This window comes from Sarcophilus harrisii, chromosome 1, assembly GCF_902635505.1.
Source record: "Sarcophilus harrisii chromosome 1, mSarHar1.11, whole genome shotgun sequence".
NCBI classification, from domain to species: Eukaryota; Metazoa; Chordata; class Mammalia; order Dasyuromorphia; family Dasyuridae; genus Sarcophilus; species Sarcophilus harrisii.
This window is the reverse complement of record NC_045426.1, coordinates 72,111,460-72,129,595: the sequence shown is the minus strand read 5'-3', so window position 1 is coordinate 72,129,595 and position 18,136 is coordinate 72,111,460. Positions and strand designations below refer to the sequence as shown.

The following is an 18,136-nucleotide window of genomic DNA, read 5'->3' as shown; positions in this document are numbered from 1 at the left end:
CAGAAACTTGCCTCAGCTCTTCCAAATTTGTCTCCAAATAACTTGAACTAATACCCCAAAAAAGTTCTGGAGCAGGAGCACCCACAAAAGGACAGAGTGCAATATTTTTTAGCCCAGGACAATTTAGAAAGTAGGCAGTCCAATGCAAATTTAGAGCAGGCTACAGCAGCACAGACTGCTTCCAGACTACTTAGTTCATCAGAGGTAAGAGGAGTTGAACAACTGGCCAGAAGGAGATTACAGGGGCTGACACCAGGGGCAGGATTGTGTTACATCACCTATTCTCACGTACCTGTCTTTGTCTTGGATGGGTCAAAGTTCCAGGACAAGAAGCTTTGGGCGCAGGGACACTGCTAACATTTTCAGGGTAGGAAAAAATGTTGTGGTCACTCACAAGCCAGAGCACAGGCCAGAACAGTAGCAAAGACATCTCTCTTTAGGTCACGCCACCTTGAAAGAAGTGTAAACTTACATGTCCTTAAAATTATCTATGAAAAAAAAAAAAAACTCTGAATCTTGACAAAGTGGCTCTTTGATCCAAGAAGCACAGCCCCACTTTAGCATGAAGTTAAAAATCACAACTATTCAATGATTAAGGATGATTAGAAAATGAGGCAAAGAATGGCCTTTTTCACCTAGTCCAAAAAAAAAAAAAATCTAAATAAATAAATCTGGGAAGAGAAGACCCTCAAAATTTTGGGCCAAAATAGAAAAGGCAGTCATTTATATTCATTCTAAATATATCAGGACCCAAACAATGACTACTTGGGGCTTGACCTGGTACCTATTATTGGGCAATCCATAAGAATCTGGGAGATCTTCCATGAAATTATGAAGTCATAAGTATCAAGGTTTATAAGGTATACTTCTACAAAAATCCTATGCAGATATGTCATTGTAGTATAGAAGTAAACTCGTCTTCCCAAAAGGAATGGAATCCAAGGTCTGAAAGCTAATGATTTTATGAGACATCAAGAAACAGTGAAAAAAGAAAAAAAAGAAAAAGAAAAAACAAAAGAAAATGTGAAATATTTCATTTGAAAAACAATTGAACTGGAAAGTAAATGCAGGAGAGATAATTTAAAAATTATTGGACTGCCTGAAAGCCATGATCAAAAAAAAAAAAGAGCCTAAGAATCATTTTTGAAGAAATTATCAAGAAACATCAAGAATATCAAGAATATTGCCCAGATATTCTAGAACCAGTGGGTAAAACAGACATTGAAAGATCTGCCAATCACTTCCTGGAAGACATCCTCAAATGAAATTCCCAGGAATATCAGCCAAATTCCAGAACCTTCAAATCAAGGAGAAATATTGCAAGCAACCAGAAACAATTTAAGTATATTGTAGCCATAGTCAGGATAGCACAAAAATGTAGCAGTTTCTACTTTAAAAGATCAGAGTGCTTAGAATATGATATTCCAGAAGAGTTAAGATTATGACCAAAAATTATCTACCCAGAAAAACTGGTATAATCCTTCTACCAGAGTGACAGGCAGGGATGGGTGAGAGGGAAAGAGAGGAGGAACCTTCAGTGAAGTAGAAAACTTCCAAACTTTCCTGATGAAAACACCAGAGCAAAATAGAAATTTTGACTTTCAAATATAAAATCAAGGGAAACAAAAAGTAAATAAGAAAGAGAAAATATAAGGGTTTACATTCCTACATGGGTAAAATGATATTTGTGATTCCTAAAAACTTTCTTAAAATTAGTGTGCAGTGAGAAGGATTATATATAGACAGAGAGTAGGGGTGTGAATTAAATATGATGACATGATTTTAAAAAAAATAAAATTAAGGGTTAAGAGAGAAGAATGCATTGGGAGAAGTGGAAAGAGACAAGTAGAATAAGGTAAATTATCTGATATAAAAGAGTTGCAAAAGAGCTTTTGCAGTGGAGGGGAAAATGGAGGAGGTAGGAAAGGGGAGTGAGTAAACTTTACTCTCATCAGAATTGGCTCAAAGAGGAAATAAGGTGCATACTCAGTTGGGTATAGACATCTATCCTATCCTAGAGGAAAGTAGGAGGGGAAAGAGATTTTAAAAGGAGGAGTGTGATAGAAGAGCATTTAGATCGGGCTAGGTAAAAGACAGAAGCAAAATACTTTTGAGTTGGGCCAGATAAAAGGAGAAAAAAGTCACATAAACAGAAGAAAAAAAATAAAATGGAGACTATACAGTAATCAAAACTGAAAAAAAAAATTTACAGCAAGTTTCTCTGACAAAGACCTCATTTTTCAAATATAGGGGGAAACTGAGTCAAATTTATAAAAATAAGAGCCATTCCTCAATTGTTAAATGGTCAAAGGATAAGAGCAGTTTTCAGACAAAATAATCAAAGCTATCTATAAGCATATATAAAAAGGCTCTGAATCAGTATTTATAAAAGAAATGCAAATTAAAACAACATCTATCAAATTGATTAATATGACAGAAAAGAAAATGATCCTTGTAGGAGGAGATGTGAGAGACCCTAAAGAATTGTTGGAGGAGTTGTGAACTGATTTAACCATTGTGGAGTGCAATTTGGAACTATGCCCAAATGGTTACCCTTTCACTCAGAAATACCACTACTAGGTTTTTATCCCAAAAAGATAAAAAACAAAAATGAAAAGGACCTATATGTACAAAAATATTTATAACAACTCTTTTGATGATGACAAAGAATTGAAAATTTGAAGTAATATCCATCATTTGGGAAGTGGCTGAATAAGTTTTTGAATATGATTGTGATGGAACAGTATTGTGCTATAAGAAATAATACACAGGATGCTCTCAGAAAAAACCTGGGAAGACCTACATGAACTCATGCAAAATGAAATAAATAAAACCAGGAGAACATTGTACTCAACAACAATGATCCACTGTGAATGACAACTATTCTTGGCCATACAATGATCCAAAACAATTCTGAAGGACTGATGATGAAAAATGCTATCTTACCTCCAGAGAAAAAACTGATAGAGTCAGAATGAAAATCGAACCATACTTTGAAAAAGTTACGCATATACAATTTTTTATTAAAGTTTTTTTTATTTTTCTAAATATATGCATGGATAATTCTTTGACATTAATCCTTGCAAAACTTTGTGTTCCAATTTTTCCTTCCCTTCCTTTACTCCCTCCCCTAGAAGGCAAGTAGTCTAATATAGATTAAACATGATAGAAATATATGTTAAATCCAATATATGCATACATATTTTTACAGTTATCTTGCTGCACAAGAAAAATCAAATCAAACCAGAAAAAATGAGAAAGAAAATAAAATGCAAGCAAACAACAACAAAAAATGTGAAAATGCTATGTTGTGAACCACATTCAGTTCCCACAGTCCCTTCTCTGGGTGTAAAAAGGTCTCTTCATCACAAGATCATTGGAACTGATTTGAATCATTTTACTGTTCAAGAGAGCCATGTCCATCAGAAATGATCATTGTATAATCTTGTTGTTGCCATGATGTACAATCATTTTAAACATATTCTCATATTGCTCATGTTATGAAAGAAAAATCAAAACAAAAGGAAAAACCATGAGAAAGAAAAAACAAGCAAAAAAAGAAAGGTGAAAATAGGATATTTTGATCCACATTAAGTGTCCATAGTTCTTTCTCTGGCTGTTGATGGCATTTTCCATCCCAAGTGTATTGGAATTTTCTTGGATTGCTGCATTGTCTAAGAGCTAAATCTGTAAAAGTTAATCATCACACAATCTTGCTGTTACTGTGTACGATGTTATTTTGGGTTTGCTCATTTCACTCAGCATCAATTCACATCTTTCCAGACATATCTGAAATCTATCTCCTTATCATTTCTTACAGCATGATAGTATTCCATTATATTCATATATCATAACTTATTCATCTATTCTACAACTGATGGGCATTCACTCATTTTCTAATTCCTTGCCACCACAAAAAAAGAGCTGCTTCAAACATTTCTGTAAATATTGGTCTTTTCCCCTTTTTATGACCTCTTTTAAATACAGACCCAATAGTGGCATTGATGGGTCAAAGTTTACAGAATTTTATAGCCTTTGGGCATAGAAACTCAATTTCTTTAAAATCTTAAAAATTATTTTTACATGTATAATTGGGAAGGAATAAAATAATATCAAATCATAATACTATTAACAAAATTATAATATATTAATAGTAATAATATTAAATCATAAAAAATAGGAAACTTTACTCACTAAAAGTTAAAAGACCTTATGAGTATTAACCAGGCTAGTACTTTCCAATAACTATATAATCTTGAATTATAGTCTTCCTTAATGACCAAATTGTCATGATTTCACTTAGCTTTGTGGCAGACACATTTCTCTGAATGGAAAAGACATAATAACAACTCCCAAGAGTAATTTCCACTTCTCTCAATGTGGAATCTCATCCACATAAACTGCCTTTTAAAAAATGATTGATCTTTTCAAGAGGCAGTGGGATAAAATGGAAAGAGAAATTCAGAATGGCATCTGGGAGACCTGTTTTTAGCCTGAACTTTTCCATTTACTAACTGCTGGATACTGATCATGCTGGTAAAATTAAAAGCAACAGGTGGAATTTTCAGAGAGATAAATTTAGGTTTAATGTCCTAAAAAGTTTCCTGTCATTTAATTGGTTTTCAGATGAGACTATAATTGGAGAAAGAACATTCTTCCTCACTGAAGTTTTTAATAGATAACCATTTGTGGAGGAGAGGAAAAACACTTATTAATCTCTTACTGTATATTAAGTACTATATCAAACACTTTATAAATATTATCTCATTTTTTATTATTAAAAACTTGGAAAGTGGGCTCTATTATTATTCCCACTTTACAGTTGAAGAAACTGAGGCAGACAGAGGGTAAGTGATTTGTCCAGAGTCACACAATTAGTAAATATCTGAGATTAGATTTGAACTCAGGTCTTTCTGACTTCACATCCAGCATAATATATACCATTCTCCTAATTGGGATTCTTTTTATATATGTGTTACATTTCCTCTGAAATACTGCCATTCTTTGTAGTCATTCTTCTCTCTAAAACGTCTTTCTCATCTGTAAAATGAAAGTTTTAATAGAATTGTTCTGTCCAAATAATAGGAGACGGGATGAAAGAGTATGTTGTTAATATTATGTGTCCTTGGGTTACTTTTTTGTAATCATAAGTATTCAGGATCTATCCCCCAGGGTAAAGAGTCCAAACAGGACTAGTGGTAAAATACTCGAGTAGAGGAGTAATTAGATTGGTCAGGCAAAAAGCATTTTATTACGTGCTTACCATGAGCCAGGCATGTTGCTAAATGCTGGGAATACAAAGAGTTAAAACTAATCCCTGAATCCAAGAATCTCATTTAATGGGGCAGTTAACTTCCATATATGTATATGCATATATGTGTGTATATGTATGTGTGTATGCATATGGGGAGAGACTCTATATTCTGTATTTATCTAATAATTTCATGCAATTGTAATTATTGGAAATATACAGAATAGATGGCAATCTGAGAAGGAAGCACTAGCATTTAGTGCTCCTATGGAGCCTCCTATGGAGGTGCAATTTGAACTGAGTCTTAAAGAAAGGGAAAGAAACAAAGAGGCAGAGGTGAGGGGGCAGAACTTTCCAAGCATGGAGGACAGCCAATAAGCATTAGAGGGAATGTGTAGTATTGGAAGAATGGAAAACAGTTCAGTTGAATGGTCAGGTGTTTGTAGCCAGGATATAATTTTATAAAGACAGAAGGAAGCAAATTATAAATAACTTTATACTAAACAGAATATTTTATCCTTAAGGTAATAGGAAATCACTAGAGTTCATTAAGCAGGAAAGAAGACACAATCAAATCCACACTTCAGAAAAAATCACTTTGAAGAGAAAAAAAAATCACCTTTAAGAAGGGTGGATTAAGAGTGGGAGAGGACAATAAAGGAAAATAAAACTGCTAACATTTTTCATCTAATAATAGATCTCTCTTCCCCTTATCCTACATCCCCATTATTTGTTTTGCTGAGTATTGCCTCTTAGAAAGCCATACTTAATGATCTAAGAGGTTGTTATCCTCTTATTACATATCAGGAAATGTTATGATCTTCTCTACCCATGGGAAGTAGGTTTGGAGGGAACCTAGAGAAGCAAAGAAAAGTGATTTTGCTAAACCTCAAATAGTTGGGCTTTGTTATTTCCAATTGTATTACATGTGCTGAGTCCAATTGTCAACTCTTGAGTCAAAAATTATCCTTATTTTGTCAATGATGTAGAGCATTTGAATCAGTTCCTCTGGATCGGCTGTACCCACCAAAGCTTACCCCACCACTAACGACATTTGAAAAGAGTGCTGACCCTATTTCACACTGTTCTATACTGAAAAGATATGAATCAGAGATATCGACAAGTCAGGTCAGTGAATTTTTCTCAGCAAGTAACTAGCTCTTGTTATTTAAATGCAGTGCAAGTAAGTGTGTCCAGGGCATAACAATTGCTCATCCATTTATTTCCACGTTCACCCTGATCAAAGAAATAGTAAATGAATTAGATGATTTGTAGCATTAAAAGATGTGAAGCTCATACTTTTTGTAAGCACTGATCCAGTTCTAGAATTCCATGCTAAAAGCATTTAGATTTTTTTAATTCAGTTTTTAACTTTTTTAAGTGTATAAAAGTATTTGTTTCTAAATCAAACTATAATGATCTCACTGAGTTCCTGTGATTAAAAGACAAGTTCAAGAAGAGTTCTAGAATAAAAAATGGGTCTCAAAACTGGTGTTAAATGGCATTTTACAGTACTCAAGTGAATGACCTGCATGGGTTTGCTAACTCTTCAATAAAATTTCATGTCAAGTTGGTATTTTGGTCATTTCCTTTTTTTGTCACAGGATTGATTTTGTTGCTATTGGAGAAAACCCCTCTAGGAATGCAGATGGCAACTCTTTAGCATGGCTTAGATCTAGAGAATTGCTTAGGACCTTAAACGAAGCAATAGCTTCACCAGGGTTTTTGTGTTGCTGCTTAAGTTAATAACTAGAGAGAACCAGCTCTGATCCCTCCCTTCTCCCCAACAGAATGTAAGCTCATTGAAGGCCCAAACCACTTCATTTTTATATATCTAACACCTGGCATAATGCCCACACATAGAAGGAACTTAATAAACATTTATCAAATGTAATTGATTTCATATACTCTAATAATACTCTAATAACACAGCACTGTCATGGGAACAGACTGAATTCTTAAGGAAGTCTCAGAGTAGATTCAAAAAAATCTATCCTTTAATTTTACAATTGCTTGTTGCAGATCTAATATTGTTATCACCCTGAGCAGGGACTCATCTTAATTTAAAGAATCTCTATTCCAGTCTGCTTGACACAAACAAGCATTCTTTAAAATCTGTACCAACCCGCCACCCCCCCCACCAAAAAAAAAAGGCACTGTCCAAATTATTTTGTTTTATGAAAATTTTATGAATTGAAATAAATGGGTTCTAAATTATTTTATAATAGTATAATTTTTGTTGTGATGTCATATATATAAAATCCAATTAACACTATTCACAAATTTTGCTTTGGAAGCAGAGGACTTCTTGGAAGCAGAGAAAAAATAGACTTTTTTCTATCCTTGCATTGTTTAACTTATTTGTAAAAAGGCATTGTATTGACAACTCTAAGATACCACTACACACCTGTCAGATTGGCTAAGATGACAGGAAAAAATAATGATGATTGTTGGAGGGGATGTGGGAAAACTGGGACATTGATTCATTGTTGGTGGAGTTGTGAACGAATCCAACCATTTTGGAGAGTAGTTTGGAACTATGCTCAAAAAGTTATCAAACTGTGCATACCCTTTGATCCAGCAGTGTTACTACTGGGATTATATCCCAAAGAGATTATAAAGAAGGGAAAGGGACCTGTATGTGCACGAATGTTTGTGGCAGCCCTTTTTGTAGCGGCTAGAAACTGGAAACTGAATGGATGTCCATCAGTTGGAGAATGGCTGAATAAATTGTGGTATATGAAAATTATGGAACATTACTGTTCTGTAAGAAATGACCAACAGGATGATTTCAGAAAGGCCTGGAGAGACTTACACGAACTGATGCTGAGTGAAATGAGCAGGACCAGGAGATCATTATATACTTCAACAACAATACTAGATGATGACCAGTTCTGATGGATCAGGCCATCCTCAGCAACGAGATCAACCAAATCATTTCTAATGGAGCAGTAATGAACTGAACTAGCTATACCCAGAAAAAGAACTCTGGGAGATGACTAAAAACCATTACATTGAATTCCCAATCCCTATATTTATGCACACATGCATTTTTGATTTCCTTCACAAGCTAATTGTACAATAATTCAGAGTCTGATTCTTTTTGTACAGCAAAATAATGTTTTGGTCATGTATACTTATTGTGTATCTAAGTTATATTTTAATATATTTAACATCTACTGGTCATCCTGCCATTTAGGGGAGGGGGTGGGGGGGGGTAAGAGGTGAAAAATTGGAACAAGAGGTTTGGCAATTATTAATGCTGTAAAGTTACCCATGTATATATCCTGTAAATAAAAGGCTATTAAAAAAAAAAGGCATTGTATTAGGGAATTAACTGATGGATACATGTGAGCCTGCATCTTGAGCAAAATTGGTTCAGTTTTTGCCCTCTTTCCACCTTTTTTTCAGAATATTTGTTTCTGATGGTTTAAAAAACAAACAAAAAATCTGATTCTAGTTATAATTGCATCAGGTCCACAATATGTCTTACCTTAATCACTTTTAGGAATAAATAGATGAGACAGTAAAAAAAAAAAAAAGCTGAACTAACAAAATCAACTCAAACATTTTCATGTTTAATATCACTATTAGAAACACTTTTGAGAACTTTTCACTTGCATCATGGACTTTGATAAAATTGAAAACTCCACTATTTCTGTTGTTTGCCATGAACTCTTACTGTCAAACTGTGTTGCTTAAATATATGTCAAAAACTGGAAAATGTAAATGATTTATCAACAACTTTCCCTCACATTCATTCTGAAAATTGTTTTAGTTTGTTGGAAACCTCTGGGACAGATTTCAAACAAGATCCTTCATATCATCAAAAAGACCAATTAATTTGTAAGTTTACCTTTTTGTACTTATTGCTAGATTTGACAATACTTTTTATTGATGGATAGTAATAATTAATAGTAATAGTTTTACTTTTTTCTATTCATTCAGAGTTGGAAGACCAATCAGTTGGTAGACAGAATTCTAGTTGTAATCTCCAAGAACTATTTTTAGCATTTTTTGACTGTTCACTATGCATTTTAGTTGGAGCAATAATCAAGTCCATTCCCTTTTCTTTAAAAAAACATTTTTTGGTAAATTAGAAATTGATCCTAACATAGGTCAGTGAACTTTATACATGAAATAATTCTGTTCTCACTATTATCTATCCTCCTTATCTCAATCAGCCATTCTATAAGTAAATTCAAAGTCACAAGGAAGAGCATGTAAGAAAATGTGGATAGATCAGAACTGATCTCTTATCCCCTTCTAAAAAATCAAATCAAAGCCTCTGTACTAGAGGAAAGTTGTCAAACACATGGCCTCACTGTACCTTCAACACTTCCCAGTTTAGTCCAATCAGATTAAAATGTAATTGATATAGTTATTTAACAAAATAAGTAAAAATGGAATAGAACATAATATTACAATATGCAATATTAAAATTCTAAGTCAATAGGCAGTCCACAGGGATCTTCATGTTTATGTATATTTTATGTATGGCCCTATTTCTATTTGAGTTTGACAACAGTGTCCTAGAAAGTTATTTTTCAGGAGTAAATTCATTGGCAAGGCTTCAAAATTCCATTTTGGTTTTAAACTTAAAGTTATATGATCCTGAGAAATAAGATACATTCCCTTTATTCTATATCTTGATTACTCATATTTATTTTATGTTCTCTACTCTATTAGAGTTTATGTTCATTGAGGAAAAGGATTTTTTTTCCTTCTGCTTTGTATCCCCAGCACTTAGCATGCAGAAAGTACTTAATAAACATTTATTAATTATACACAACTAAGTGATCTGTGAAATAGAGTTAATAATGCTTCTCACTTTCTGACCCTCAAAGGATTGCTATTAGAAAATCATTTGTAAAGCTTAAACTTTATAAATATGAGTTAATATTTCTTCTGGTATTTACTGGGGCCATATTTTTTAATGAAGAATACTACATAGTCTATTAGAATTCAATGCCTTGATAAAATATAAGCTAGATCATAAATATCAAGGGATATTTTAAGTTGTTAAACACTTTATAAGCTATAATTAATTATATTGTAGTAATTAATATATTTCACAAAGTAGAGCATACCTGAGTGACCATATACCATGATACTTAATTATAGCTGATATTGTATGGCAAGTTCACATACAACCTTAGGAAACCTATTTTGTTCCACATTCATTATAAGTTGTCCAAAGTAATCATAGTTATGTAAGTATGTTTTTTTAATTCCATTCAGTGTATTCTTTACCCACCGACTAGGAATTTTGAATCAAGCACTAGGAGTAATCACCAGTGTCTCATCTGCCTGAGAGGAACACCAGGTTCCTACTAGTGCATCTTCCTACAGGAATGAAATTGACTTTTTCCAAGTAGCAGTGAGACCTATATCCAAATTAGACATCCTGTGGAAATATAGCATTGTGAAAAAGTGATAATTAATGGACGCAGAGGAGGTGGAGGTATAGGAAATCAAAAGTTTGGTTAGACTGGGACATCTTAATCATTGAACTAAAGAATAGAGAGAACTGGATCAGAATGCCAGTGGGTGGAATGTTATACCTGGGTGGACTAAAATCCAGCAGAAACCAGCTCTGCACTTACTGAAATCCACTGAAAGTATAGGGGTTGAGGCTAATGCAAAATGAACTTCCCATTAGGTTCAGGAAGAGGCAGCGACACCTTTGAGTTGCAACTTTCAGTAGATCTGCTGTAAAAAGAAAAAGAATCAGAAACTGAATGACAGGGGAATAAAAGAAAGACTGAAGCTGCTAAAGATCCCAGAAGAAAATTTTGTTTAAAAAGTTGAGCACACACAGATAAATTAACAGATTGACTATCAATAATATAGGGAAAATGTCATCTAAACAAATCCAAAAATCTCAAACAGAAGGGGTAGGGAGAATGGAAGAATATCTATCTATCTATCTATTTTTTATAATATCCTTTTCTTATTATTCTTATTTCAAGTCTAAGTTCTCTCCCTCCCTTACCCATTGAAAAGGCAAACAAAATGATACTCCTTATACCCATGAATTCACTCAAAACATTTCTGTATTAACCATGGGGTTAGGGGAGGAGGAAGGAAACAAATAATGAAAATGAAAAACAATGTTCTTCAATTTGCACTGTTAACTCTCTGGAGATAGTGTTTTTCATAAAAAGAGTTTTTCATCATGAGTACTTTGGAATTATCTTGTGTCACTGTGTTGATCAGAGTAGTTTGGTCTTTCATGGTTGACCATCATTATACTATTGCTGTTTCTATGTGTAGTGGTCTGTTGGTTCTGCTTACTTCACTTTTTTTAAATCAATTTGCATATATCTTACCAAATTTTTCAGAGACCATCCTGCTCATCATTTCTTGTGGTATCTTACCAAATTTTTCAGAGACCATCCTGCTCATCATTTCTTGTGGTACAATGATATTCCATTACAATTATGTACCACAATTTGTTCAACCATTATACATTTGATGAATATCCCCTGAATTTTTGGTTCTTTGCCACTACAAAAAGAGATGCTATAAATATTTTTGTATATGTGGGTCTTTTTTCTTCTTCTTGGATCTCTCTGGGATACAGACCTAGTGGTGACTTGGTGGATTAAAAAATATGCATAAAGAGTATATCTTTCGGACAGGGTTCTTGAATGTTCTCCAGAATGGCTAGACCAGTTCAGGATTTCACCAGTAGTATAATAGTGTCCTTATAGTTTCGACTCCCCTCCAGCATTTATTGTTTTCCTTTCAATTACATTGGCCAGTTTGATGGGTGTGGGGTAGTAATTCAGAGTTGTTTTGATTTGCATTTCTCAAAGAAATATTGATTTGGAACATTTTTTCATCTGACTCTTGGTAGCTTTGATTTTTTTCTGAAAACTGCCTATTCATATCCTTTGACTATTTGGATAAAGAGAAAAGAATCTATGCAAATAGTACTCCTTAAAATAGATTACACAAAAATAACTTAAACAGTAACAGCCAGATTAGAAACAAGGATAAAAATATAAACCTTACTTTTATAACTTTGTATGTAGATGGACTAAATCATCCAATAAAAGAAAAGTTAGGAATTGAATAAGAAAACTTCAAAATCTGTTGTTCAATAGTTTTAAGGTTGTTGTTTTTTTCTCTCTTCATCCTTTTTTATTTTCTTTAAAAAAAAAAAAGGGTCTTTTTGAGCAGTGTTTCTATTGGGCTTATATCCCAAAGAGATCTTAAAGGAAGGAAAGGGATCCACATATGCAAAAATGTTTGTGGCAGCCCTTGTAGTGGTAAGAAACTGGAAACTGAATGAATGCCCATCAATCGGAGAATGGCTGAGTAAATTATGGAATATGAATATAATGAAATATTATTGTTCTGTAAGAAATGACCAGTAGGATGATTTTGGAGAGGTCTAGAGAGACTTACATGAACTTATATGTAATAGGCCATTGGGTCAAATAATTTACAAAAACTAAGCAATGATTTTTTTTCCTTTTTTATACTTTGGAAAAAGTATTTCATATGCTGCCTTTTTATCTACAATATCATGTGAGGTGCCTATATTTTTTAAACACATAAGATTCTTTTTTAAAAATCTAAAATAATAATTATTAATATATTTCACTTTCTATCATTTAATTTTCCTTGTATCCCCATTTTCCCCTACTTAACCATCCCTTATAACCAAGTTAACAAAAAGAAATAATACAGCAAAATTGACCAGTATATTAAAAAGTCTGACAATGTTTCCTAAGCATAGTCCTCTACCTCTTCAAAGATGGAGGGAACTACCAGTTCATATCTCTTATTTGAGGTTAAATGTGGCTCTTGGTGTTTATAATTGCCCAGCATTCATTTTCATTTTTTTAACTTAATAGTATTTTTCTCCAATTACATGTAAAGATAGTTTTCAACATTCATCTTTGTAAGATTTTGAGTTCCAATTTTTTCTGCCTTCCTCCTTCATTTTTTCCTCTCTTCCCAGAAACCAAGCAATCTGATATGAATTATACATGTGCAATCATGTTAGAAATATTTCTACATTAGTCATGTTGTGAAGAAGACTCAGAACAAAAGGGGAAAACCATGAGTAAAAAGAAAAGAAAAAAAAGTGAAAATAGTATGCTTTAATTAGACCCCATGATTCCCATGATTCTTTCTCTGGATGTAATCAACATTTTCCATCCTAAGTTTCTTGGAATTGTCTTGGATCATTGCATTGCTGGGTAGAGTTAAGTCTATCATAGTTGATCATCAAATGTTGCTGTTACTGTGTATAATGTTCTTCTGATTCTGCTCACTTCACTCAACATCTGTTCATGTAAGTCTTTTTTAGGTTTTTCTGAAATCTTTCCTGTTCATCATTTCTTACACCATTCCATTACATTCATATACCACAATTTGTTCAGTCACTCCTCAATTGATAGACAGTCCTTCAATTTCAAATTCTTTGCTGTCACTAAAAGAGCCACTATAAATATTTTATACTCATGACTTATTTTCCTTTGTTTTATGATCATTTTAGGATACAAGCCTAGTAGTAGTATTACTGGAAAAAGAGATATGCACAGTTTTATAGTTCTTTGGGCAGAGTTCCAAATTGCTCTTCAGAATGGTTGGCTCAATTCACAACTCCATCAACACCTAACATTCATTTTCAATATGATATTTTCAATATTTCTTTTCCCATGATCTGTGGTATCCCCTAAAACAATATCCCATTTGAGGAATCAACTTCATTCTTAGATGCCATTGTTTCAAATATACATAGTCATCATATTATGTTAGCTAAAACCATAATCATAATGAACCCAGAAAAGCATAATGTCAACTCTTAACTTTACAACAAAGTAATAATGTTGACAATAAGTTATACAGTGTTAATTTTAATAATCTATAATACATACAGTTCAGGTCTTCAGGAATAGGATCAGAGAGATCAGAGAGTTAAAGACTGAAGCAAATTTAGAATTCCCTTTCATCCAAACCCCTTTATTTTACATATTAAAAAAGAGAATCCCAAAGGGTTAAGGGACTGCTCAAGGTCACATAGCTTATAGGTACTAGAGCCAAAATTTGAAGAGAAAGAAAAGAAAGGAAGGAAGGAAGGAAGGAAGAGAGAAATGGAGGGATGGAGGAAGGAAGGAAGGAAGGAAGGAAGGAAGGAAGGAAGGAAGGAAGGAAGGAAGGAAGGAAGGAAGGAAGGAAGGAAGGAAGGAAAAAGGAAAGAAGGAAGGAAGGAAGAAAGGAAGGAAGGAAAAAAAGGAAAGAAGGAAGGAAGGAAGGAAGGAAAGAAGGACGGAAGGATGGAAGGAAGGAAGGATGGAAGGAAGGAAGGATGGAAGGAAGGAAGGAAAGAAGGAAGGAAGGAAAGAAGGAAGGAAGGAAGGAAAGAAGGAAGGAAGGAAGGAAAGAAAGAGAGAGAAAGGAAGAAAGCAGGAGGGAGGGAGAGGGAGACAAAGGGAATTAAAGAGGAGGAAAGGAAGAGAAGAAGGGAGGGAGGGAGGGAAGGGAGAAGGAATGGAGAGGGGAGGAAGGAAGGAAAGCAAGAAATAGGGAAGAAAATAATCATACCAAAACCAAATACTAAGTAATATGACACATATCCTACTGTCATCCATTAGAACCAGTGGGACTTGATTTTGCAACAGGAATTTGATGTGGGTGAAGAGAATCTATCCTGCAGGCACAATGACAAGTGTCGGACATTCCATCCATCCTTATTATTTTTCCTGTCTATATTATTAACTCTTTCCCCCTTCCTTTCTCCTGACTGCTCCCTTAGATAGAAGTTGTAAAGATTCAGTTAGACTTCAATTTCACAGTTTAAAAAAATTGATTAATTTAATTAATTAGTAAAAATCATGATAAAATTAAGAGATATCAGATAGATCATAGAATATAATATTTTAGTCATTTCCAAGCAGCAACTGCCAAATCTCATCCTTTCATAACATCTCTTATATATTCCCCTTTTCCTTCTGACATTGCCACCACTCTGGTGCATGCTCTTATTACCTCATTCCTAGATAATTGGAATAATCTACTGGTCGTTCTGCCTATTATGTCTCTTGCCATTCCTGCTGATCTTCCATTCAGCTGCCAAATGATCTTCCTGGGATAAAATATAAAATTTTCTGTTTGGCTTTTAAAATCTTTCAGACACTAGCCCAATTAGACTTTTTAGGTGTTCTTCCTTACTTCCTTCCATATACTCTGTGTGAAGTATGTAGACAGTATATCGATAGAATGAAGTAGGTTATAATAAAGTGAGGCGGGGCAAAAGTTTGATTAAACAAAGCATTCAGAGTGAGTAGATGGAAACAACACTAGGGCAGATGATGGAATATGGAGAACATGGATCAGGGTCTTATATTGAAAGTTAAAACCAGAAATGGAAAAAAATAAAGCATACAGGAAAAATCACAGTGGATCAGTGGGGAATGAATCACCTTCAGCAAGAGTTCAAAAGCTTACATCAATAGAAGCAGCAGTGGTGGTAAATTCAGACAACTTGTAAAAGGGTTTTCTGGACATATAAGATGTACCATTGAAGCTCTCCTATAATGTGCTGTTCATTGATGGGCAGGATTCCTGAAATTGAGTTCTTTTATGATGTGTTCTGGGGAGCAGGATAGGCTAAAATAAAGATCCTTAGAGAATTTGTAGGAATTGGTTTGGATAGTAGTAAAACATTCCCTGCATTAATTAAAGCAGAGTCTCTCAGACCTATTATTCCAAGGGCCAGGGAAAGGTGGGGCAGGCTGGTTAGAAATGCTAGTTTCACTGTGGGCCCAAATAGTTATTAAATTCTTATCTCTAAATTGATTACCAATGCTTTCTCTTTATTTCCTAGTGTAAGCTCAAGTCGTCGAACTCAATATATTCCTCTTTATACGTAAGTAAATTTTTGTATTGTGAATTGAAGATGTATAATTTGTGTCAAAATGGTAGCTAGAATCAGGGTCTTTTTGCCTTGTTTGTAAGTCATTGATAAAATAAGTTGAACTTCTTTAGGTGATTTACCATAATGCTTGCCCCATAGTAAGTACTTTATTATGCCAATTAATTGACTATTCCCAAGTCCAGATAATTCACTGTCATATTATTAGCTAGAGTATAGCATTATGGAATTTCTGAGCTGGGAAAAAACTCTTTTGATCATTCTAATCAACACTTTCTTTCAAATGGGTTAACCATGATCCACTTTGACTAAAGGAAGAAATATAGTATACCCCAAAGTTTTTCTCAGAGTTCATTTTCATTTACAAAATAGCAATTCAGCACCTATTGTTAGAATTTTTCTATTTTCCTTAAACTATCTACTTCACAGAGTTAGATTCAATAAAATGGTCCAGACCCTATGATTTCAAAAACAGGCATTGTGAGCTACCATGGAGAGTTCTGGATTTTGGCTTATATTTCAGCTCTGCTTATTGGGTGCCTTTGGGCACTTCATCTCTCTCCTCAGTTTCTCATGTGTAAAATGAGAAGTTTAGATAGTTTTCCTACTTCCTTTCACATCTAAATTTGTGCTCCTAAAGGCATACTGTGGCATGAGTATCTTGGCATTTGCTCTTCCAAATCATCTTAGTAAATAGACTATTAAACTTAGAAAGTAGTTCTACTATCCCTCCCATTTTTCTTATATATAATTTACTTCTTTTATCCCCACAGTGGTCATAATGAGTCCTTAAACCCCGACGACAGAGATAATCCTGATGGTGACCTTAAATCTTTGGGCAAGCCTCGGGCTTCAAAGATACTTCATACAATTATGAACCAGTGAGTTTATAAAAATGGACATTTATTAATGCTAGAAATTAATGATTAATTTAGTTATAAATGAAGAAAAATGGTTCTATTGCTGAGAAAGATATGTGCTTGCAGAGTTCTGAATTTGGAAACTTGGGTACAAATACTGTAATTCCATCTCACTAGGCAACTCCCAACGATAAAACCAATGTACTATTCCATGATTTTTGTTCTTATAAAATTCACCTAGGGGCACTGAGAGATTGAATGACTTGCCCAGAATCACAGACAGAGCCTATATGAGTGAGACACAAGTTTTGAACCCAGACCATCTGCACTCTGAATTCTATCTACTATGCCCCCTTTCTTTTAGAATTTAGAATTAAGGAATCTGTGTTTAAATTATACTTCTACTTAGTGCATATGACCATAGACACTTACTCAATTGGAAACTCATCTTTATCATCTGTAAAGTGGAAAACTGTGCTTAAAGATTTCTAAGATTCTTTTAAATGTAAAATTTCATGATCCTACACACCTATATGAAAACTATTTTTAAAACAAGACATTGCAAAAGAATGCTGTTGATCAGATGCTGATGGAGGAAAATGATTTGGAGAATGAGATCCACCATGACATTTTTTACATGTGAAGAATGGTGTGTTATCTTTGCTAGTATGATGAAATAAACACGACACCTGATATATACATATATATAATAAATATGCCAATCAAATATTTACTGATAATAAGTCATAATTTTGCAGCCCCCCACATTTAGTTACAAAACCCCTAAAGTCACAACACACAGTTTAAGAAACTGAATTATTTTATCTTCTCCCAATTTGCTTATAATATCAGCCTTTATATCCAAATCATGTTTTCATTTGATTTATCTTATCATTTAAGGTAAGTTGTTGATCCATAAAATTTAATTTGTGCCATATTGTTTTCCTAGTTTCCTCAGCAATTTTTGTCATATAGTGAGTTTTTATCCCAAAGGCTTGGACCTTTGTATTTATCACACACTAGCTTACTATGGGCATTTACTCCTGTTTATTGTGTAATTAATCTATCCACTGATACACAACTCATTTCTTAGCAGTATCAAATTGTTTTGATGATTATCACTTTGTAATA

General features: G+C 33.8%; 1 protein-coding gene across 1 annotated transcript in view; it reads left to right on the top strand.

Annotated features, from left to right (window-relative positions):
- Positions 1-18,136, top strand: part of SPATA48 (spermatogenesis associated 48) — an 86,861-nt gene that overhangs the window by 32,554 nt on the left and 36,171 nt on the right. The window contains exons 4-7 of the mRNA XM_031957221.1: positions 6,241-6,379; positions 9,030-9,097; positions 16,098-16,139; positions 16,919-17,026. Coding sequence (XP_031813081.1) covers positions 6,241-6,379; positions 9,030-9,097; positions 16,098-16,139; positions 16,919-17,026 — 357 coding nt within the window. The remainder of the gene's footprint in view (positions 1-6,240; positions 6,380-9,029; positions 9,098-16,097; positions 16,140-16,918; positions 17,027-18,136) is intronic.